This window comes from Rhinatrema bivittatum, chromosome 2 (assembly GCF_901001135.1).
Source record: "Rhinatrema bivittatum chromosome 2, aRhiBiv1.1, whole genome shotgun sequence".
NCBI classification, from domain to species: Eukaryota; Metazoa; Chordata; class Amphibia; order Gymnophiona; family Rhinatrematidae; genus Rhinatrema; species Rhinatrema bivittatum.
In genome coordinates, this window is record NC_042616.1 from 26,908,032 (window position 1) to 26,925,189 (window position 17,158).

Here is a 17,158-nt window from a genome sequence, read left to right on the forward strand (position 1 = left end):
ACCGGCCGCATCTCATGGGAGGATTTGGGGCCCCGCGCTCCCCGGGGCTCCCCCCTGACGGCCGAATCTTTTCCCTCGAAAGGACTGGGACCAAGAGGACGACCGTGAGGGCCCCAAACGGTAAGAAGAGCCAGCGGCCCTCTGCGGACGGGAATCTCCTGCCGCCGTGAAAGCGGGAACGGCCCGAGAAAGAAAGACCGAGACCTAGACCGATCCTCCGGCAGCCGAAGCCCTATTCTGCAACTCCTTGCCAAACAACCACTTTCCTTTGGACGGCAGGGCCCCTAGATGGGCCTTGGATGATCCGTCCGCCACCCAGTTGCGAAGCCAGAGGAGCAGACGGGCCGACACCGCCGAAACCATGGATCTAGCCGAGGTACGAAGGAGATCACGGAGAGCATCAGCACTATAAGCAATCGCCGCCTCAAGCTGATCAGCTTGCCTGGACTCCCCTTCCGAGAGTCCTGCGTTAGCCTGCAGAATCTGCGCCCCGCACAGGCTGGCCCCGCATAGCGAAATTACTACAGATGGCTGCACGGACCCCTAGCACGGACATCTCAAAAATTTTCTTCAGCTGTACCTCCAGCTTCCTGTCTTGTATATCCTTGAGAGCCGTGGCTCCCGTAACAGGAATCGTCGACCTCTTCGTCACTGCGGACACCGCCGAATCCACCTTCGGCAGACGGAGCAGTTCCAGTGCCTCTTCAGGCAACGGGTAGAGCCTATCCATGGCCTTGCTGACCTTTAGGCCCAGCTCCGGAGTGTCCCACTCCCGGAATAGGATGTCCGGAGCCATGAAGATGAACGGAAACGCTACTGCTGGCCCCGTGAGACCCAGCAGCACTGGGTCCATATTAGCTCCTTGTCTGGGAACCACCGCAGGTGCCTCCACCCCCAGCTCCTGAAGTATAGCCGGGATAAGAGGGGACAGTTCCTCCCTACGGAACAAGCGGACCACCTTAGGGTCGTCCCCCTCGACGGCCGGGTTACCTTTTCCCGCCGCTGGCTGAGAAGGACCTTCATCCGGCGCACCATCAGCCCCCCCAGGGGCTCCTCGGCCAGGTCATCCTCCCCTGGAGAAGAGGAGCTGGAGTCCGTGTCCTGCGGGACACCCCGCAAGGGACGGCTGCGTCGTACGGCGCCCCCATCCGGGCCCGTGGACTTCCTCTTCCGGGATCTGGCTGACATGCCAGACCCTTTCGCTGCGCCTGACTTCCTCGATTTACCTCACCGCTTACATTTAAAATTTTTTTTTTTTTTTTTTTTTTGCGCAACATCAGTGCGAAATCCGAGTAAGAAGACCCGGAACTGGACTCTCCTGAACCGGAGCGCGCACGAGATCCAGCTCCCCCGGGGGCACCCCCCGCGGGCCGCTGTTGCGGGGAAAACGCGGGAGGCACGCCGCCATCTCCAGCTGCCTCCCTCGTGGTTTCCCTGCCTGCAACTAAAATGGCCGCCACTCCCGTGCTGAGCGGGAACGGGTCCCCCGGGCCTGCAGAGACGGAAGATTCGCGCGGCGGCAATCGCGGCGCCCGGGCCCCCGGAGCGCCCCCGGACGACCCCTTGCCGCCAGAAACACAAACAGAGCAAATGCCGTCCCCAGACAGCCGCGCTCGGGCCGAGCCACAGGCGCGGCAAACAGAGCTTCTCGGCTAGCCGCGAGCCGCGCGAGTGAGGAGGAAGAAAAATTAAAGTAATTAAATTAATTAAATGAAATTGAAGCGGACGCGCGCCAAACAGCCCCCCCCCCCCCGAAGGAACGGAGAGCCGGCACTAACCAAAAGGAGCCGCCGCAAAAATAAAAAATCAAACCTTTTTTTTTTTTTTTAAACTGCTGCCGCTGTCCACGGTCCTGAGGCCTCTGTTCCAGCGGGGGTGAGTGAACCGGGCTCCCCGGTGTCACCCCCGACGCTGCTACTACAAAAGGCGGGCCCTCGACCCTAGCAGCGGCCTCAACCAGGGGGGGATGGTCCCTTCAGAACCTTGCAACCCCCCTGGGAGGCAGGACCAGCGGGAATCCAAAAATAGAAAGAAATCCTTAACTTCAAAATTTTCCTTTTTAAAACTAAACTAAACCAAACAAGCCTGACCACTAAAAATCTCAGGGAACCAGGGCTGTGACCAAACCTGCACCATCTACTGGAGACAGAGTAAGACTGAGGGGCTGTGACTGGCACAGGGGCATATATGGCTCCGCCCACAAGTTTTAGTCTGTCTCCATCTACTGGGGCGGAGTCACAACCCAGGTGTCCTGGACTGATCCTGGTACGTACAGGGAACAGTCCTTTGACTTCTCCGCTATGTCTCTAAAGATCGCGGCCTGTTGTGCCACGGTGACACGCGCCTGCTTATCACAGACCAGGAACAACACTCCCGGGGAAGTCCTGGAACCAGCAGTATCATTCCTCACTGATGCCGCTTCTGATCTGGTGCGCACCGCAGCTAGAGGAGTGTCATCAGCCGTGGCAGCCAGAAGACAACTCTGGCTCCGAAGCTGGTCAGCCGATGCATCTTCCAAAACGAAACTCACAAGGATGCCTTTCAAGGGAACCCTCCTGTTCGGAAGCGAACTAGAGAAACTAGCAAACAAATGGGGCGAATCCCCTCTGCTGCGGCTACCAGAGGACAGGAATAAGAGAAACCAGCGACCCTTCCCTCGAACTTCCAGGGGCAGAGGATCACAGCGCTTCACATATCAAGCGGCTCGCCCCGCAGGCAGGAGCCAGTCCTTTTGGAACAAGCACATCAAAAGGGGAACCAGCTCGGGTCCAGGCCCCAGTCGCACCCCACAATGAAAATCAGCCGACCCATCCAAAGGAAGAAGCCATAGGGGGCAGACTTGCCCTATTCTACAAAGATGGGTCGAGATAACTTCAGACAAGTGGGTCCTATCCATCATTCAAGAGGGATATTACCTGGATTTCCACCACCTCCCTCCGGACAAGTTTGTAGAATCCCCCTGCCACGACCCTTCCAAGAGGATGGCAGTGGAAGCTACTCTGACCAGATTGCTAGCCTTAGAGGCTGTAACACCGGTGCCTCCACAACAAATAAATACTGGAAATTATTCCATCTATTTTATCGTTCCCAAGAAAGAAGGAAGGTTCAGGCCCATTCTGGGCCTCAAGTTGGTCAACCGTCATCTGAAGATTCCTCGCTTCCGCATGGAAACCCTATGATCGGTAATAAGGGCGATACAACCGGGAGAGTTCCTTACATCCCTGGATCTGTTGGAAGCCTACCTACACATTCCGATCCATCAAGAGCATCAGCGTTTTCTATGCTTCACGATCCTGGACCGTCACTACCAGTTCCGGGCACTACCATTCGGGTTAGCCACAGCACCCTAGACGTTCACCAAGATCATAGTGGTAGTGGCGGCGACACTGAGGAAGGAAGGAATCCTCGTACAACCTTATCTAGACGATTGGCTGATCAGGGCGAAATCCCCAGAGGAAAGCCACCAGGCAACCAACAGAGTCAAAACTCTACTGGAGAGCCTCGGGTGGGTGGTCAACACAAACAAGAGCTGTCTGCAGCCCTCCCAATCTCTAAAATACTTGGGAGTCCGGTTCGACACCAAACAGGACAAGGTCATCCTGACACCGACAAGGAGATAAAAACTGATGACCCAGTTACGAACCCTGTTGAGCGAGCTTCGCCCCACAGCATGGGACTATCTACAAGTCCTTGGCCTCATGGCATCCACACTGGAAGTAGTGCCATGGGCAAGAGCTCACATGAGACCCCCTACAGCGCTTACTATCACGATGGAATCCTTTATCCCAAAACTACACCATACGTCTTCAGCTCCTGGACAAAGTTCGGACCCAACTACGATGGTGGCTACAAGAAGGCCATCTGAGCCAGGGAGTGAGATTATTCTCACCAACCTGGATCCTGCTCACCCCGGAAGCCAGCCTACGAGGATGGGGAGCACACTGCCAGGAGCTAACCGCCCAAGGGCAATGGAACAAAGAAGAGTCTGGATGGAACATCAATCGCCTAGAAGCCCGGGCAGTCAGACTAGCCTGCCTATGGTTCGGTCACAGACTCCGAGACAAATCAGTCAGAGTATTGTTGGACAATGCCACAACAGTGGCCTACATCAACCGTCAGGGAGGAACCATAAGCCAACAGGTGTCTCTGGAAATAGACCCCCAGTGGCATGGGTGGAAGCGAATCTTCAAGAGATCTCGGCCGTCCACATCGCGGGGAAAGGCAATGTTACTGCGGATTACCTCAGCAGAGAAAGTCTAGACCCAGGAGAATGGAGGCTGTCGACCACAGCATTCCAATTTATTTATTTATTTATTTATTTGTTTGTTTGAGTTTTATATACCATCATTCGGTAGAGCCATCATAACGGTTTACAAAGTATACATTTTTTCTTAGCAGTTGTGCAACAGTATAACAATGTGAACATTAACAGAAATTAAACATTTCAAGTCCAGAAAGCATTCTTAAGTTGGATGAGGGAGGGTATGAAGGTTCAGGTTGGAGAGAAGGTATTAAGAGGTTTATAGATGAGAGTTCAATTGAGAGTTGGGATGATCAGACGTATGAGGGTCAGTGTAGAATTTGCGAAACATTACTGTGTTTTTAGATCTTTTTTGAATGTTTTTAGGTTGTGCTGGGTTCTCGGGTCTTTAGGTAGGGTGTTCCAAAGTTTAGGGGAGGCAATGGAAAAGGCTCTTTCTCTTGTTGTTGCTAGATGCGCATCTCTGATGGGGGGGGATGTTTAGGTAACCTGAGTTATTAGAGCGTAGGTTTCTTGGAGGATTTTGAGGAATTATGTTTAGGGTGTTTAGACCTTGATGAGCATTGTTTGTTTAGAATTTTGTGAATGATGGTCATTGATTTGTAAGCAATACGTGCTTTAATAGGGAGCCAGTGAAGTGAGGTCAATATGGGCATTATGTGTTCACTTCTTTTTGTTCCTGTTAGGACTCTGGCAGCTGAGTTCTGCAGAATTTGGAGTGGTTTGAGGGTTGAAAAAGGTATTCCAATTAGTAATGAGTTGCAATAGTCTAAGGTGGAGAAAATAAGTAGTTGAAGGACAGTTCTGAAATCGTAAGGGTTGAGAAATGGTTTTAGATGTCTTAGGGTTAGGAGTCTGTGATATCCTTCTTTAGTTTTATTTGAAATGTGGTTCTTGAAAGAAAGTTCTTTATCAATGATAATTCTGAGGTTTCTGGTGTGGGTGGTAGGGTGTATAGATTTCATTTGTTTGTCTAGTATTGTCAGGGGTGGTGGAGTTGGATGGGGTTTTTTGTCCATGAGTAGTATTTCAGTTTTGTCGAAATTGATAATGAGTTTCAGAGAATTTAGGAGATGTTTGATTGAAATAAGTAGATCTGAGGTTTTCTTGTAGGTGTCTTCGATTGAATTTTGTATGGGAATTAGAAGCTGAATGTCATCAGCATAGAGGAAATGTGTGATTCCATCTTCTTTTAGTAGTTGGCAGATGGGGAGAAGGTATATGTTGAAAAGGGTGGCGGATAAAGCTCCTTGGGGGACTCCAGTGTTGAGGTTGATCATTTTTGATGGGTTGTTATTGATTAACACTTGGTATGTTCGATCAGATAGATAGGAAGAAAACCATTGTTAGGTGATGCCAGTTAAGCCAATTTGGGTTAGTCGCTCCAACAGCATATTGTGGTTTACTGTGTCGAAGGCGGCTGAGAGGTCAAGGAGTATGAGCAAGTATTTTTCACCTTTGTCAAAGCCTCTTATAACAATGTCATTTAGGGAGATGAGAGATTCTGTGTTTAGGTTTTTTCTAAATCCATATTGGGATGGAGGCAGGATGCTGTTTGTCTCAAGATAGTCGTCTAGTTGAGTGTGTACGACTTTTTCAATGGTTTTGGCTATGAACGAAAGGTTTGATATGGGGCGGTAGTTGGTAAGGATTTCAGGATCTAGGTTGCTCTTTTTAAGGATTGGTTTGATAACAGCAGATTTGAGGCATTTGGGGTAATTACCTTCAGTCAGTGATAAATTGACGATTTTGGTGATGGTTTTAGAAATGGTGGGTTCCATTGTTTTGAGGGTTGTTATTGGGATGTTGTCTATTGGATGGCTGGCGGGGTTCATTTTATTTATTATAGATTGAATTTCAAGAGTGGAGGCGGTATCAATGTTAGACCATGATGAGGTTATCTTGGTGTTAAGTTTGGTGTTCTGGATGTTGTTGGTTATGTTGGATTGGATTAGATGAGATATTTTGTTGTTGAAGAAATCAGCAAAGTCATCGCTTCCGTGTTTGGTACACATAGACTCTTGGGTGGTTTTAGTAAGTTTCTGAACTATTGCGAATAACATTCTGGGGTTATGATGAAATTTGGAGATTTTGTTGGAGAAGAATTCCTTTTTCGCATTGTTGATGATATTTTTATATTGAGCTAAGTTGATCCGATAATTATTTAGTGTGGTTGTATTTTTGTTTTTTCTCCATTCTCTTTCTTTTTCCTGAGTATAACGTTGGCTGTTCTGATATTTTGTTATACCATTGGTTGTTGCGTTTGGGTTGTTGTTTTGTCTTTGGTAATAATGGGATTGATGTCAGCAACGTTTTTGTAATATTTAGCCATGATGAAGTTGCATTCTCGGAGTTTGATAGATTAATGTTGCTTAATTCGGATTGAAGAGTTTTTTGTAAAAGTTCTATGTTGAATGGTGGACAGTAGGATATCTTGTTTGGGGTGGGATTTGATGAGCTTCAAGGTTGAGGTTGGAATGTAAGTTAGCTTGGATTAGGTGGTGGTCAGACCAGGGTATCTTTGTGGTGTGAGTAGAGTTTGATTCCAGATTTCAGTGTTGACAAGATGAGGTCAATTGTGTGACCTGCTTTATGAGTTGGAGATTGGATTATTTGTTCTAGCTTTAGAGTTGATAGTGCATCAATGATAGTTTGGCAGGTTTTTGAGTGGGTGGGTGAGTTGAAATGAAGGTTGAAGTCACCAAGGATGATGATGGGTTTGTTGAGGGAGATGTTATTCATGATATATTCAATTAGAGGGGAGCAGTTTTTATCGAGTGTTCCTGGAGGACAGTAAATGAGGCATATTTGAAGTTTTGGTGAATCATATAAAGCAATTTCAAATGGTGGAGGAATGTTAGATGGACGAAGTGTTAGTTGAAGGCTTTTTTTTTTTTTAGAGATAAGCATTAAGCCACCTCCTTTTTTATTTTTTCTGGGAATTGAAAAGGTGTTTTAATCCTGGTTGGATAGTTGGTTTATTAGAACGGAGTCTGTCTTTTTGAGCCAGGTTTCCGTAATTGCAATGAAATCTGGTTTGTGGTCAATGAGTAGGTCATTGAATAGAGGGATATTTTTTTATTATTGAACGAGTATTGACAAGTATGAATGAGAGAAGCATATAGCTTGAGAGTTGGATATGTGTGTTGTTTTTGTTGTTGATTGGATGTTTTACTTTGTGCAGAGGTTTCGAAGATGTATGTTTCTTTTGTGTTGAATGTTTCTTAGAGGACATGGGTTGATTATTTGGAGATGAGATATTGCTGTTCATCTTCATATCTTCTGTTTGAGTTTTTGGATTGAAATTTGACTACGATAGTTATTTGAGAGTATAACTTGCTAGTGGAAAGGAGTTGTATGTAAGGATGGAACACCAACCAAGGACCTCCTGGCAAACCGGTCCAACGCCCAAGTGCCCAGCTTCTTCAGCCGCAGGCGGGAACCCCAGTCCCAGGGAATCGATACCCTGGTACAGAACTGGCCACAGGAGACTGTTATCCGCCTTCCCGCCGTGGCCCCAATTGAACGCAATCATTCACAAGATAGAACACTACAGGGGACCAGTACTTCTAGTGGCTCCGGACTGGCCAAGAAGACCGTGGTACGCAGACATGCAAAGACTGCTGACAGGGAGACCCCTCCCGCTACCTCCACACAAAGACCTGCTCCAACAAGGACCGATCCTCCATGAGGATCCAGCTCTATTCTCTCTTACGGTCTGGCCATTGAGAGGACTCACCTGAGGAAGAGCGGATACTCGGGGGCAGTAATTGACACCCTACTCTGAGCATGCAAGTTCTCCACATCCCTAACATACATAGGGATTTGGAGAGTATTTGAAGCCTGATGCGAGGACCACGACATCGTTCCACGCTCAGTCAAAATTCCTGCGATTTTGGAATTCCTGCAGAATGGACTACAGAAGGGATTGTCTTTCAACTCCATCTATGTACAGGTGGCCGCATTGTCATGCTATGGAACCAAGAGCGAGAGTGGCAGCCTGGCCTCTCACCCGGATGTTTCCCGCTTTCTGAAAGGAGTCAAGCAGATCCGACCATCCCTAAAGTGGCCGGTGCCTCTTTGGAACCTCAACATGGTCCAAGATTTCTTAGCAGGAGCCTCCTTCAGACCTCTTCGCGGCCTGTCTCTCAGACTATTAACATTGAAGACAGCCTTCCTGGTGGCAGTCTGTTCGGGCCCGTCGTATCGCCGAGCTACAAGCACTGGTGCTGCCAGAAGCCGTTCCTCAGACTCACCCCGGGAACCATCGAGTTACGCACAGTTCCGTCATTCCTCCCCAAAGTGATGTCTCACTTCTGTCTCAACCAAACCATCTCACTACCATCGCCAGATGAGCATAAGAATTCAGAAGAGTCTCGCAGTCTACGCCATCTCAACGTCAGCAGACTCCTAGTCTGATACCTGGAAAGGTCAGAATTCGTACGAAAGACAGACCATCTATTCGTCCTTCACAGCGGGAAGAAGCAAGGGGAAACGGCCTCGCGAGCAACCATAGCCCGCTGGATAAAAGAAGCAGGCAAGCCACCGCCTTTACAAGTCAAGGGCCATTCCACTAGAGCCCAGGCAGTGTCCTGGGCGGAAACCAAGATGCTGTCACCCGCCGAGATCTGTCGGGCGGCGACATGGTCCTCCATCCACACCTTCTCCAGGTTATACCGCTTGGATGGTCAGGCTCGGGAGGACACAGCATTTGCAAGGGCAGTACTAAGTGGGTCACGGGCAGCCTCCCACCCGGTACGGGAGTAGCTTTTATACATCCCATTGGTCCTGAGTCCATCTGCTACACGCTGGGAAATGGAGAAATTACTTACCTGATAATTTTGTTTTCCTTAGTGTAGACAGATTAACTCAGCATCCCTCCCACGGCTGCCGTTATTCATGGAATTCTCGAGTGACATCACCGACAGTGAGTGATTCACGGGAAAACCATGTTTTCTCCAACTAGAACACCCATCCTAAACCGGGTGTCAGCGTTTCTCGGTTGAAGGGCACTGGCGGTCTCCAGCTATAACCAATTCAACCAGTTCAAATTAATTGTTATTCAAGTTATGAAGTTAATCAAGTTATTCAAATTAATCAATCAATACATATATCCACAATTGCTTTTCGAGGAGAATACTGAGGAGCTGCACTTCCTGCAGGGGTATATGTACTAGGGGCTGACGTCAGATTGAGATCTGATCCGTCTCCAGCTGCTATCAGGAGTACACTATACCCATTGGTCCTGAGTCCATCTGTCTACACTAAGGAAAACAAAATTATCAGGTAAGTAATTTCTCCATTTTCACCTAGTTTGCAAATTTTGTAAATTTTCACCTAGTTTGTAATTTTATTCTTCTATTTTTCCATAATAGAAAAATAATCACACATTTGGATAAGTAGCACTTTCTTTTTTAAACTTACCTAGCTGTGTGATTGTGTCGGATCAGCAGCATTTTAAGGCTAAAAGCCCACTTTTGCCTTTTAACCAGATAATTCAAAATGTGTCCAGATAAATGCCACTGCTTGGCTGAATAACTTGGAATTATCTGACTAAGTACAGCAAAGCTGCAACTTGACTAGATAAGTCAGGATTTAACCAGATAAGTGGGTGCAGTTGGTATACCCGTATATTTTTACTTCTAATTTTAAAGTGATATGTGAAACACACACATTTTAGATGTGTTTACCCTCTATAAGTCGACTTTTACAAGCGTAAATCGTGAGATTTTCTATCTGGAGCGTGGCAATGAAATTACCAATTTTTACAATTAGTCTACCAGTTTGTCCACTTTACCTGCAGATCATCAAGACCCTCCTGGCTCTTCAGCCTAAATCCCCCCATCCAGTCACTATTTTCACTTTTAAGACTTTGGGATCACTTACTCCAGATATGGAGTAGGAGAAAATATATGCGAGTAAGTTGCTGTATTTACATGCATAAATTGCATATAAAATAGCTACTTACTGTGTAAATGTTGGGCCTATCCCTTTTTTTATACATACAAATTTACTTCTGGCCCCTGATTTACATTTGTATTTTGAGGTTTCTAAAATAGCATATACTTGTATATATGCTATTTTACACATGTAACTGTTATATGCACAACTTTTGAAAATTCACTTTATCTTCACAAGGCATAATCCAATATCCATTTTATTTGGTTTCCTATTTTTATCCAACAGATATTAAGGTTGTACAAGAAGAGAAGAATCAAGAGGAATGTCCTATAATACTGCAACTAAAATCAAGACAATCGGGAAACATCTGTGAAAATCTTTCCCAGTGGACTGCTGGTAAAGAAATGAGCCAAAGTCAGCAGCAATCAGAAAAGAATCAGTGCAACCCTGCAGGAGACTCAATGGATGGAGTCCCTGCATGTGAGAAAAGTGACCCGGAGCTCACAGACATCGATGAGCACCAGAGACACTTGAGAGCAGAGAGACTCTTCCGGAATAGTAACAGTTATCACACGACTGCTAACCTCCACCAGAGATCAAAGACTTCCTTCCAAAGTAATAGTGATCACATGACTTCGGACCTTCACCAGACAAGGGCAGAAAGGAAGAAATCCTTTCAGTGCGAAACCTGTGGAAGAAACTTTGATAGAAAATATAATTTATTAGTGCATAAGAGAACCCACACTGGCCAGAGACCCTTTCTATGCTCTCAATGTGGGAAATGTTTCAAACAGAAGTTAACATTGAAATTACACAAAAGAACCCATGTTCTAGGGAAAACTTTCACTTGTATTGAATGTAAGAAACATTTCTCTTGCAAGGAATCCTTACAAATACATCTAAGGACACACAAAGATAAGAGACCCTTTAATGGTTGGGAATCTAACAATTGTAAGTTTTCTTTAACACAGCAACAGAAAATGCAGACAGAAGAGAGAATGTTTTCTTGTTCTGTGAATGGAGCAATTGTAATTCGAAAGCAAGATATGGTGATGAACCAAAAAGCTGAGACTGATGAGAAAGTACTTATGTGTACCATGTGCGATAAAAAGTTTATTTTTGTATCAGAGCTGAAAAGGCACCAAAGGACCCACACAGGAGAAAAACAATTTACATGTACTGAGTGTGATAGAATCTTTTATCAGAAATCACAGCTAGAAATCCATCAAAGGACGCACATGGAAAAAAAGACTCTTACATTTACTGAATGCGATAAAAAGTTCATTAATCAATTAAATCTAGAAAAGCATGCTAGGACTCACCCAGGAGATAGACAGTTTTCATGTACTGAGTGTAATAAAGATTTCACTAAGTTCTCACATTTGAAAATCCACCAGAGGATCCACAAAGGAGAAAAACTATATACATGCCCTGAATGTGATAAAAGCTTCACTAAGTCTTCTCTCTTGAAAATCCACCAGAGGATCCACACAGGAGAAAAACCATATACATGCACTGAATGTGATAAAAGCTTCACTCAGTCTTCTACCTTGAAAAGACACCAGAGGACCCACACAGGAGAGAAACCATATACATGCACTGAATGTGATAAAAGCTTCACTAAGTCTTCTCTCTTGAATATCCACCAGAGGACCCACACAGGAGAAAAACCATATACATGCCCTGAATGTGATAAAAGCTTCACTCAGTCTTCTAGCTTGATAAGCCACCAGAGGACCCACACAGGAGACAAACCATATACATGCACTGAATGTGATAAAAGCTTCACACAGTCTTCTACCTTGAAAATCCACCAGAGGACCCACACAGGAGATAAACCATATCCATGTACTGAATGTGATAAAAGCTTCAATCATAATTCTCACTTGAAAATCCACCAGAGGACCCATACAGGAGACAAACCATATACATGCACTGAATGTGATAAAAGCTTCACTCAGTCTTCTGGCTTGAAAATCCACCAGAGGACCCATACAGGAGATAAACCATATACATGCCCTGAATGTGATAAAAGCTACACTCTTTTTTCTAACTTGAAAATCCACCAGAGGACCCACACAGGAGATAAACCATATACATGCACTGAATGTGATAAAAGCTTCACTCAGTCTTCTCTCTTGAATATCCACCAGAGGATCCACACAGGATATAAACCATATACATGCCCTGAATGTGATAAAAGCTTCACTCAGTCTTCTGGCTTGAAAAACCACCAGAGGACCCATACAGGAGATAAACCATATACATGCCCTGAATGTGATAAAAGCTTCACTTGTTTTTATTACTTACAAATCCACCAGAGGATCCACACAGGAGACAAACCATATACATGCCCTGAATGTGATAAAAGCTTCATTCAGTCTTCTCAATTGAAAACCCACCAGAGGACCCATACAGGAGACAAACCATATACATGCCCTGAATGTGATAAAAGCTTCACTCAGTCTTCTGGCTTAAAAATGCACCAGAGGACCCACACAGGAGACAAACCATATACATGCACTGAATGTGATAAAAGCTTCACTCGGTTTTGTAACTTAAAAATCCACCAGAGGATCCATACTGGAGACAAACCATAATACATGCCCTGAATGTGATAAAAAGCTTCACTCAGTCTTCTTACTTGAAAATCCACCAGAGGACCCACACAGGAGATAAACCGTATACATGCACTGAATGTGATAAAAGCTTCACTCGGTCTTCTTACTTGAAAATCCACCAGATGACCCACACAGGAGACAAAATATTTACGTGCACTGAGTGAGAAGAACGGTTAATCTCTCATACCAGCTTATCCAAGCTTTTCTCCAGCCTTATCAGGCTGTCGAAGCCTTGCTCCAACCTTATCAGCCTATCCAAGTCTTGCTTCTGACTCACCATGTTATACAGCCGCAGCAGAGACCTATTGACCCCCAGAACCCAAGGGCTCAACCTGCGGGTGAGGGTGCTGGTTAGGCGGAAGGCAGGCCCAAGCCTTGACCTGCAGTCCTGCACCACCATTAGGGTAGTGTTCCCTGAATCCAGCTAGGACCTGAGTCATAACACCATAGGGAAAGGAGAAAGACCATTAGTGCAGTTAACAGCACTGACGAAAGCTGAAACAGAAGAGTTTTGGAGAACGTTTGTATGAAGATCCCATGGAGTATAAGAGAGAAGCAGAATGGTTGGCCAGCATATAGGAGAATATGGAAAAGGTGGACATCAAAACTATGCAATAGCTAGAAGTAACAAAGAGAGCTGGAAGCCAATTTAAAAAAAAAAAGTCTCAGAATGGGAGAGTCCTAATGGGATGTTCATTTCTTGGCTCAAGGAGTTATCTCTACACTAAGATCTCGCAAACTGTAAAATTAATTGATCAGACAGAGTTCCCTGTACATACCGATCAGTCCAGTCACCTGGGTTTTGCCTCCGCACCAGGAGTGGAGACTGAGCAAGATTTGACAGGCTCTGCCATAAGTACCAGGGTACCACCCACAGCCTGTCAGTATTAGTCTGTCTCCAGCAGATGGTCCGGGTGCTTGGCCCACAGTCTTCCCTGATTTAAAAAAAGAAAAAAAAAAAGGGAGAAAAGGGGTTTGTATAGGTAGTTAGTGTTTGTTTCCATTTCTTCCTCTAAGTTTAAAAAAAAACAAAACTCAGAAGCAGTTCGAAGTTTGGAGATCAGCGCAGGTCTGAGCCTCCCAGGGGGTTGCCAGGTCCTGAGGGGACCATCCCCCCTGATTGGTAGGCTGCTGAGGCTTAGGGTTGAGGACCCTGCAGGTTAGTTCCAGCCCAACCGGGGTGATACTGGGGAGCCCAGATCACTAACCCCAGCCAGACCGCTTCAGCACTCGCCGAGGGACAGCGTTGTAAAAAAAAAAAAAAAAAAAGTAAACGTTTTTGCCCTCGTTCGGCTTCAGCTGCGGCGGTCTAAGGGCGATTCCCGGTTCCCCCAATAGTTTAATGTTTTTTGTTTTTGCTTTTGAGTCGGCCTGATTCACGATGCCACGTGGCGCGGCCTGCGGCTCGGCGCACGCCTTTCCAGGGATCCAGGGATGGGCTGTGCTTAGCCTGCATCCCTGGCGGTGAAGGGACCACGGGGTCGGCTCCGGGGGTGGTGGTTCATTGGAGCACCATGACTATCGCCTTTGGGGAGCTCCCTGCGTCCCTCCCCAGGCAGCTCCCGGCCGGCGCGGCAAAAGCCGCTATTTTGGCTCCGGCTCCATCAGTGGCGCCAATCATGCCGCCGATTGCTGGGGGGGGGGGGGCAGAAATTTGCTGCCCTCCCTCTCCCCTCAAAGACCGGTTCCGTGGTCGCTCTCCCCGGCGGGAGCCTTAGGAGAAGGGGCAGGGGACGACACAGGAGCAGATTCTGATGTCTCCTGCTCCTCATTTTCGTCCGAATTTATTGTGGTGATGCATAGGGCTTTTAAGGCCTGCAAGGCCCACAAATGGCACTCTTTGGCGGCAGGAGGGTCCAAGGGGCCACAGCCTGCAGATAAGGGCCGCCCCCGGCCGGGGGCCACGGCAGAACCCCCGCGCTCAAAACGACCATTGAGGGCTCTCCCTCCCCAGGAGGACTCAGACTCACCAGCAGAGTCCACGGACCAGGAGGATTTGGAGGGGCCGTCCCCACCCCCGAGGGGGGTAGACGGAGATGGCAGTCCATCTCAAGGTGGTACGCGACAGAGCCAGGCCTCGGAGGGCGATGATCCCAGGGTGATTCGTCTCTTCCGTAGGGATGAACTTGGCCCTCTCATTCCCGTGATTCTGGAGGAGTTAGGGATCGCTACGCCTCCTGAGGAGTCTCGGCTCGATGGATCCGATGTTGTTGGGCCTGAGTGGTCCTCCCACGACCTTTCCCTTTCATTTTTCGGCTACGGCCTTGCTCTTTTGAGAATGGGATACCCCGGACTTGGGGTTGAAGGTCACAAGGCTATGGATAAGCTTTATCCTTTGCCCGAGGATGCCTTGGACGTTCTGTGAGTTCCCAAAGTGGACGCAGCGGTGTCAGCGGTGACGAAGAGGACAACTACTCTGGTCATGGGGACCATGGCGCTGAAGGATCTCCAGGATCGGAAACTGAAGGTCCAGCTGAAGAAGATATTTGAAGTCTCCGCCCTTGGGGCGCGAGCGGCAATTTGTAGTAATTTCGCACTAAGGGCCGTCTGCGTTGGGTTCAACAGCTCTTCGCCAACGAAGGCCTGTCGGAGGAGGAAGCCCGACAGGTTGGCCGCCTTGAGGCGGTCATGGCTTATAGTGCGGATGCCCTGTACTGTCTTCTGCGAACCTCCGCATGCTCTATGGTTTCGGCCGTCTCGGCGAGAAGGCTATTGTGGTTGCGGAACTGGTCCGCGGATGGGGCTTCTAAGTCCAGACTGGGCTCCTTACCCTTCAAGGGTAAGCTTTTGTTTGGGAAGGAACTGGACGATATGATTCAGCTACTGGGCGAGAATAAGGGCTATCGTCTTCCAGAGGACAAAGCGCATCCCAGGGGAACTTTCTCATCTAGATCATGGTTTCGGGGAAATCGAAAAGCCCGTACCTCTCGTCCAGGTACCCCTTCCCCTTCCTACTGGTCGGGGGGGGGGGGGGCAGGCAGCAGTCACAGCCCTTTCGAGGTAGGCGCTTTGGTAGGCCTGTTTCCTCCCAATCGACCCCTGGTGCTAAGTCAGCACAATGATGTCCGGCTGGTCCATTCCTCCGTACCCAGGGTAGGGGGCAGATTGTCTCTCTCTTCTACGAGGAATGGACCACAATCACGACGGATCAATGAGTGCTCTCGGTGATAAGACACGGCTACGCTTTAGATTTTGCACGCCAACCCCGTCCTCGATTTTTCCCATCCCCGTGCGGGTACGCCGACAAGCGTCAAACTAACTGGAAAAGTACGCAACCTGGGAATAATTATAGATCCTGAAATCAATCTGAAACAACACATATCACTAAAAGTAAAGGAAGGTTATGCAAAGCTCATGGTACTCAGAAAACTTAAACCACTACTAACTCAGAATGACTTCCGAACAATTCTACAGGCACTAATTTTCTCTAGTACAGACTACTGCAATGCCCTCATGCTAGGACTACCTAATACGACATTAAGACCACTGCAAATACTTCAGAACACAGCAGCTAGAATACTAACCGGAAAAAGAAGGAGAGACCATATAACTGAAACCCTAGCAGAGTTACACTGGCTACCAATTGAACACAGAATTAAATACAAAACCCTATGCATCATTCACAAATTAATTTATGATGAGAAATCTGATTGGCTGAACACAGCATTACGGGTACACACTCCACACAGGTACCTCCAATCAGCAAATAAAGCACTCCTAACCATTCCATCAGTTAAAACAGTGGTTCTCAACCTTTCTAATGCCGTGACCCCGAAATACAGTTCCTCATGTTGCGGTGACCCCTTGCCCCGCCCTTGCCCCGCCCTCGCAGGGCGAGGGTGAGGGTGGGGTTTGGTCATATGGGGGCGGGGTTATGGATGGGGTTGGATTTTAGTGCATACTTATTTATTATGACATTTATAAACAGAACCACCATTCCTCATAAAACAATAAAATTAAGAAACATAAAGCATCAGTTATAATAGTAAAACCATACTAATAAAAGAATATTTTAAAATTACTGATAAATAGAATTTCTATTAATTAAAATCATATACATTTTTATAATTTCCCACACACCAATAATATTTCAAAACAGCACATATATCAAATAACACACAATAATTAAAACTAATAAGGATTTTAAAAAGCCCCTGCTGTCCATACATGGGAGCTCTTGATTTCCAGTCACCCTGATATTGTCGAGGATTAGGAGGTTATCCTCTCTCTCTCACACATACACTCACATGTCCATTCTCTCTCACACATACACTGTCACATACTTACACATTCATGCTCTTATACCCACCATAACCTCTCACTCTCACAGACACTGATACACTCTCAGGGTGTAAGACACTCTCTCCCCCCCCCC

The 17,158-nt window shown here is 47.0% G+C and overlaps 1 protein-coding gene across 1 annotated transcript in view; it reads left to right on the forward strand.

Moving 5' to 3' along the window:
* The window catches only part of LOC115083720 (zinc finger protein 271-like), a 41,744-nt gene extending 27,667 nt beyond the window's left edge, over window positions 1-14,077 (forward strand). Inside the window, 3 exon segments of the mRNA XM_029587706.1 lie at window positions 10,448-12,759; window positions 12,761-12,781; window positions 12,783-14,077. Of these exon segments, the coding sequence (XP_029443566.1) occupies window positions 10,448-12,759; window positions 12,761-12,781; window positions 12,783-12,947 (2,498 nt within the window). The 3' untranslated portion in view covers window positions 12,948-14,077.
* The last annotated feature ends 3,081 nt before the right edge of the window (window positions 14,078-17,158 follow it).